The 7,500-nt window shown below is 31.9% G+C and overlaps 1 protein-coding gene across 2 annotated transcripts in view; it reads right to left on the bottom strand.

Annotated features, from left to right (window-relative positions):
- Window positions 1-2,964: 2,964 nt before the first annotated feature.
- Window positions 2,965-7,500, bottom strand: part of LOC106868130 (uncharacterized) — a 47,453-nt gene continuing 42,917 nt past the window's right edge. For both annotated transcript variants that reach the window (XM_014913261.3, XM_089351328.1), the window contains exon 11: window positions 2,965-5,735. In XM_014913261.3, coding sequence (XP_014768747.1) covers window positions 5,688-5,735 — 48 coding nt within the window. In that variant the 3' untranslated portion in view covers window positions 2,965-5,687. The remainder of the gene's footprint in view (window positions 5,736-7,500) is intronic.

Raw genomic sequence — 7,500 nt, 5'->3', positions numbered from 1 at the left:
TGCATCAGGGTCATATTTTTCCTCAAAATTTTGCACATCACCCTATTTAGCACAAATTGCTTTAATTAAAGAACTTGGAACATCCTCTTCCCCAGAAAACATTTCCTCAGCCAAAGTCTTTTGCTGTTCATTTTGAGGGTGTACGAGCTCTTCGGTGATAAGCTCAGTACGGTGGTCTTCCACCAGTTCTCCAATATCTTCACTGTCGACATCGAAGCCCATAGTTTTTCCTATAGAGACAATATCATCAACAATAGCAATTTCCTCGACAGCGGCAGTACTTGTAGCAGTCTCAAACCCCTCAAAGTCTCGTTCTGGTACACAGTCTGGCGAAAGTTTCCTCCATGCTGAATTCAAAGTTCTGTTACTCACTTGGTTCCATGCATTATCAATAAGATTAACACAATGCAGGATATCACAAGATTCTCAGCTGCTTCCTTGTTTGAACTTGCCGCCTCTCCATGCTTAATTACACTGTGTATTTCACATCGCTTCTTAAATTTCTCGAACCATCCTCTACTAGCTTTGAATTTAAAAATATCACATTCAGCACTTGCACCAGAGTTTTTGTTTTACTAGATCATAATAAATTTTTAATGCTTTCTCACAAATAAATGCTTCACTGATGCTGTCACTTGCTAACTGTTTCTTATTTATAAAAAATAAGCAATAACTTTTCCACTTTTTCGAGCACCTTTGGTCTTTGTTTATTAATAACAACAGTCACTCCTTTTGCAACATAAGCTGCTTTTATCACTTCCTTATCTTTTAGAATAATAGACATTGTCAATTTGGGCATACCGTACTGCACAGCGAGATCTGACACACGAATGCCATTTTATTTTTATGCCGATGATTACTTTTTTCACTTCAATTGTTTTTCTCTCAACTTTTCTTTTTTCTTTACCAGTATCAATGCTAGCTTTCTTTGGAGCCATGACAAGGGCTAATGAAGAGAAAAAAGGCACAGTACAATAAAATTGGAAAAGAAAAGAACAGTACAACACACGAATGTATACAACACAGCGGTCGACTCAGAAATGATTCCATTCGGGTTAACCCGGTTCGGCTCGGTTCGAGAACCGAAATTTTGTTCGATAACCGAGGCATTTTCATCTCGAATTTTCTGTTGGAAAACCGATTTATTCGATATGTGAGACGTTCGAGGACCAAGGTTGCCCTGTGTATATGTGTGTGTATACACGTACATACACACATGCATACACACACACACACACAAACACACACACACACACACACACACACACACATATATATATATGTATGTGTGTGTGCGTGGTGTCTGCGCGCGTGCGCATGTGTATGTATATGTATGAAGATAAGCAGTCACAAAGTTCGCTTTGCAGCCACAGGGTCCTATGTATCATTCTGCAGTATGTGGTATCGTAGGCAAGTGCTTTTATGATAGTCTTGTTTCAACCCAAACCCTATGAGAGAATTGTTTATACGTGTAGACGGAAACTTTAGAAAGTTTTCTAGCCCAGGAGATTTTATTTGTCTGTTTGCATTATCTATCTATCTATCTATCTATCTATCTATCCCCCTCTCTCGTATATATATATATATATATATATATATATATATATATATATATATATGTATGTATGTATGTATTAATAAGTCTTAGGGTAGCAAAAAAATTTAGAAATTCAATTTACTACCGGTGGTCTAGCGAGAAAAAAAATTAGTCAACAGACAATATATTATTCATATAATATACAGTGTACATTTAATACACATCAGAGATGCCTATAAAAGGACATCTGACCCGCTAGAAAGAGCAGCCAAAACTCTACGCTACAATTAGGGATAATTTCCAAAAGGAATGAAAAATAAAAACATTTACCATCTATATTCCGAACCAGGTTTCAAGTTATTTTAGCAAAACAAATTATTTTTTGCTACCCTAAGACTTATTAATTATGATAAAATGTTTTTTGGCTAATTTCTGAAAAATTGGCATTTTTTGGTATTTGCTGCCGACAAGGTATACCGCACATGCGCGGTAATTTTTGAAAAATTAGACATATATGCACAAGTCATGTTTTCTATGTAGTGCCTCGTGCGTACATGTCGATCTAGGCTATTCCGCTGATGATAGTTTGCCTTGCAAAATAATTTGTTTTGCTAAAATAACTTGAAACCTGGTTCGGAATATAGACGGTAAATGTTTTTATTTTTCATTCCTTTTCGAAATTATCCCTAATTGTGATGTAGAGCTTTGCCTGTTCTTTCTAGCGGGTCAGATGCCCTTTTATAGGCATCTCTGATGTGTATTAAATGTACACTGTATTATATATACATATATATGTATGTTTGTATGTATGTGTGTATCTATATATGTATGTGTGTATGTATGTATATATTTTATTTGTTTTAGAATATTCTTGATGTTGTGAATCGTGTGTATATACTCTGTTTTATATTTTGTATTTAGTCATTTACATAGCTCAGATAGATGAAACAACTTGTAGTATAGCTGATAAAATGGAGGAGCACAAAAAAGAGTATAACGATAAAAAATGTAATCTCTACTCTATTAATAGAATGCTGGTTTGTTTGCAGTTCCGCAAAAGAAACCCATCGAATAAGTACTAGAATTAAAAAAAAAAGTATTGGGTTGATTTCTTCGATCAAAGCACTCCCAGGCAGTGCCCTGGCATAGCCACAGTTGATTCACAGAAACAAATAAAAGATGAAAGAAAGAACTACACTATTTTTTTCAATGCAAGCACAAATGTTAGTAAAGATACATGGTACTTTACATATATTCATACAAGCGTGCGGACATACATATAAAAGCATATACATAAGTACACAGACATATAAGTATCTATGCATACATACAGACATGCACGCAACACATATACATAGACACAAACGTGTACACACACAAAAGCATAGGCATGTTGTTGCATGTGTCTGATGGAAAAGTTTTGTGACTGAAAATTTAACAATCATCTTTATTAAAATTATATTCATATATTAACTTGATTTGAAAACAGAAAACTTTAACAAACAACAGTCTTTCGTCTTTGGAAATTCAATATTTTCCTTTTTCCTCACTGATATGTATGTATGTATATATGTATGTATGTATGTATGTATGTATGTATGTATGTATGTATGTATGCATATATATGTACACACACACACACACACACATATATATATATATATATATATATATATATATATATATATATATATATATATATATGCATATATATATATGCATATATATATATGTACGTATATATATATATATATATATATATATATATATATATATATATATATATATATATATATACATGTATATATATGTATGAATATATATATATGTATGTATATGTATGTATGTATGTATGTATGTATGCATATATTATGTATGTATATTATATACATAACGAAAAGAATCTGAAAATGCAGGAGTCTTTTAAAAGTATTTATTAACTTAACCGGTTTCACTTAATGAAAATGATTTTCAAAAATAAAGTGTGAGATTTTGTGTATCCTCTGTGGTGTCAAAAATTAGTTTACAAAAATGTATTCAAATCAAATGAAAAAAAAATGTTTGAGGCTTTGTGTATCCTCTGTGATGAGACAAAAAATAGTTTACATAAATACATTCAGATCAGGTAATAAAATTTTTGTATAACGATAAAAAGAAAAAATTAGTTTACATGAACATATCTCAATCAAGTAATAGAGTCTTTCACAAGGAGATAATATATGTTACATACCATTTAAAGTTCTCGGATCTGGTTTCTAAGGGTCTTGCATCTGGCTGGAGTTTTGCAGTTATAAACAGAGTTACAATTATTCTGTATAAAATCTTCCTTTTATCCAAAATGATGTATGTTAATAATATATCGCTTAAATGCCATTGTCATCCAGTATTCATTTTCAGGTGTAAAAACAGTGCGGATGGCTGATGGTCACAACATTTATCATTTTCGGAAAAGAGGAAGATTTTATACAGAAGAATTGCAACTCTGTTTATAGCAGCAAAACTCCAGCCAGATACAAGACCCTGAGAAGCCAAAACCGAAAACTTTAAATGGTCAGTTACATATTTCATCTTCTTGACAAAGACTCTTTTACTTGATCGGGATATATTCATATACACTAATTTTCATTTTCTTATCATTATAAAAAAAATTTCATTACCTGATCTGAATGTTTTTATGTAGATTATTTCTTGACTCATCACAGAGGATACACATATTTTATCTCCTTATCAAAGACTCTATTACATGATAAAGATATATTCATGTAAACTAATTTTTTCTTCTTATCATTATAAAAGAAATTTTATTACCTGATTTGATTGTTTTTATTTAAACTATGATTTGACTCATCACAGAGCATACAAAATGCCTCAAAACTTTTCTTACCATTGTCAAAGACTCTATCACTTGATTAGAATACATTTTTGCAAACTAATTTTTGACACCACAGAGGATAGACAAAATCTCACACTTTACTTTTGAAAATCTTTTTAATTAAGTGAAGCCGGTTTACTTAAAAAAATACTTTTAAAAGACCCCTGCATTTTCAGATACTTTTCCTTATATCTTTACTCGTGCAGTAACCCCAACTTTACTTTGTATTATATATACATATATATATATATATATACAAGTACACATATATATGTAGACACATGTATATTTATACACAAATATATATATGTATATATGAGTGCATATATGCGTTTATGTATGTATATATGCATGTATGCATATACTTGTATATATGTGGATGTGTATATATATACTTATGCATATATATATATACATATATATACATATGCACACATATATATACATATATATACATATATATATAAACATATACATATATATATGTATATATATGAGCATGTGTATGTATGTCTATGTGCATGTGTGTATGTATACATACATACATGCATACATACATACTTACATACACATACATATATGTTTGTATGTATGTATGTATGTATGTATGTATGAATTTATACATATGTACTTATACAATAATGGTGATCAGTGAGAAATGAGTCTTCAGTACCACTTTTGGTGTAAACTGTATTCTTTATTAGTTGATTAACATTGCTACCAGTGGATGGTAGTCTCACCCAACATGCTGGGTGATTACCAACATTCTTAAGATGAACACTTCAAAAATTGCAGTCTTTCCATGTGAAACTATTTGCAGCATTGTTAACGCAAAATATAGAATATAAGTATGTATACATACATACGTTTGTGTGTGTATGTGTGCTTGTGTGTGTCTGTATGTGTGTGTATGGGAAGGAGGGAGTGGATTTAGCACAATAACAATGATGGTGTGGTGAAATAGATATAAAATCATTATGTAAAATAATGTGGCTGCATATGTATGTTAAGAAAAAAGATAAAAATATTTATTAGAAAAGAACACACAAACAAATAACAACAGCAAAGTGTAAAAATATGTAATGAGGTTTTGGGTTGGAGGATAAAAATAAGTATAAAGTAAAATAACTGAAAAAAGTTGTAAAGAATAGTCCTGTTTTTGGTTTCACCAGGTGAGCAGGGATTCGGTGCTGTTTTTTGGGAGGTTCCATTTTGGACTGTGTGGGTATGTTTTAAGGTACTACCTTGCATAATATAGATCATTATTATTAAATTATACTACTTCTTGCTTTTCTGGTCTACAAAATATGTTTTTCCTTTGGTAGGCTGAAAGAATACAAAAACAATAATTTATATGCAGAGTGGGCCAAACATCACGTGCAAAATAATTTCAATATGCTCTGAAATTGTCAAAGCATAACTTTAGTTTTTCTAAAATTGAATTAAAATAAACAAAACAATGATGAAGACACACGGAAAAAATGAATAATAACAATAATAATCCTTTCTACTATAGGCACAAGGCCTGAAATTTTGGAGAGGAGACTAGCAGATTACATCAATCCCAGTGTTTCACTTGTACTTTATTGACTCTGAAAGGATCAAAGCAGAGTCGACCTCGGTGGAATTTGAACTCAGAATGTAGCAAGAGACAAAATACCTGGTTCTTAATTTACCAAGCCCAAAAGGATGAAAATCAAAGTCGACCTCGGCGGAATTTGAACTCAGAACATAGTGACAGGCTGCTAAGCATTTTGCCTGGCATGCTAACAATTCTGCCAGCTCGCCACCTTATGGATTATAATAATAATAATAATAATCCTTTTTGCTAAAGGCAAAAGACCTGATATTTGGGGGTGGGGACTAGTCAATTACATCAATCTCAGTGTTTCACTGGTACTTAATTTATCAACCCCAAAAGGGTTAAAGGCAAAGTTGAACTCAGATCATGTTGCCTTCATGTGCAGTCTTCTTGCACCTACGGAGTATCTCAACAGGCATGATAGAGTAGCACAGTATATTCACTGGGTAATTTGCAAAAACCTGGACCTGCCCCATGATAAAAACTGGTGGGAACACAAACCACCTCTCATGCTTGAAAATGATCTCACTCCTCTGGAACTTCACCATTCAAACTAACAGATAGAGAGATGTGAATAGGCCAGACATTATATTGAAGGACTTCAGACAAAGATCATGTCTCCTCATTGATATGACTGTCCCAATCAACATAAGTGTATCTGTCAAGACCTACCAAAAACTGAGCAAGTATAAAGATTTTGAAATAGAAATTGGCAAAATGTGGAACCTCAAGACTAAAACAATACCGATTGTCATAGGTGCCCTTGGAATGATAGCAAAAGGGGCTGATTCCTACCTAGCTCAGATATCAGGGAACCCCAAAATGGCAGAAATTCAAAAGATAGTGCTCATGGGAACTGCCCATATCCTACGTAAAATGCTGTCTATGTAATCTCAAATTTTAAAACAAGCTTATAATTTTCTTATGTTTTCTTAAACATTCTATAGAACAATTCTATGTACAAAACCAAATATATGACACCCTAGGCTTAACACCAACATAATCTTCTAACTTGTCTCTTGAGGTCTCTGGGTGAGACTTGGAGTCAACTTGTACAAATACAAAGCAAAAGTCAAGCATATAATAATAATAATAATAATAATAATAATAATAATAATAATTAATAATAATGATAATAATAATAATGATAATAATAATAATAATAATAATAATTAATAATAATGATAATAATGTATTATTAATAAAACATCAAATGTTTCTGGTGCATGACTTTTGACCCACTTATACATCCGTACATCTGCACATAGATATATTCATACATAGACACACATATGTAGGTGCATACATGTGTCTTTTTTTTTACTAAAGACCATCTATTCCATTCTTCAGTAAAACGTTGTATGAAATTTCTTTTGGTCTTCTGCTATGTCCCATTACAATCTACGTTCAAAACTCTCTGTGCTGAACTTTTTACTTCATTCTTCTAGGATTGACAACATAATACTTGTGTACAGTTGTTGACAAATTAACAATGCTTATTTATTCATA

Source organism: Octopus bimaculoides, chromosome 4, assembly GCF_046866305.1.
Source record: "Octopus bimaculoides isolate indiv1 chromosome 4, ASM4686630v1, whole genome shotgun sequence".
NCBI classification, from domain to species: Eukaryota; Metazoa; Mollusca; class Cephalopoda; order Octopoda; family Octopodidae; genus Octopus; species Octopus bimaculoides.
The sequence above is the reverse complement of the archived record's forward strand: the minus strand, read 5'-3'. Positions and strand labels throughout refer to the sequence as shown.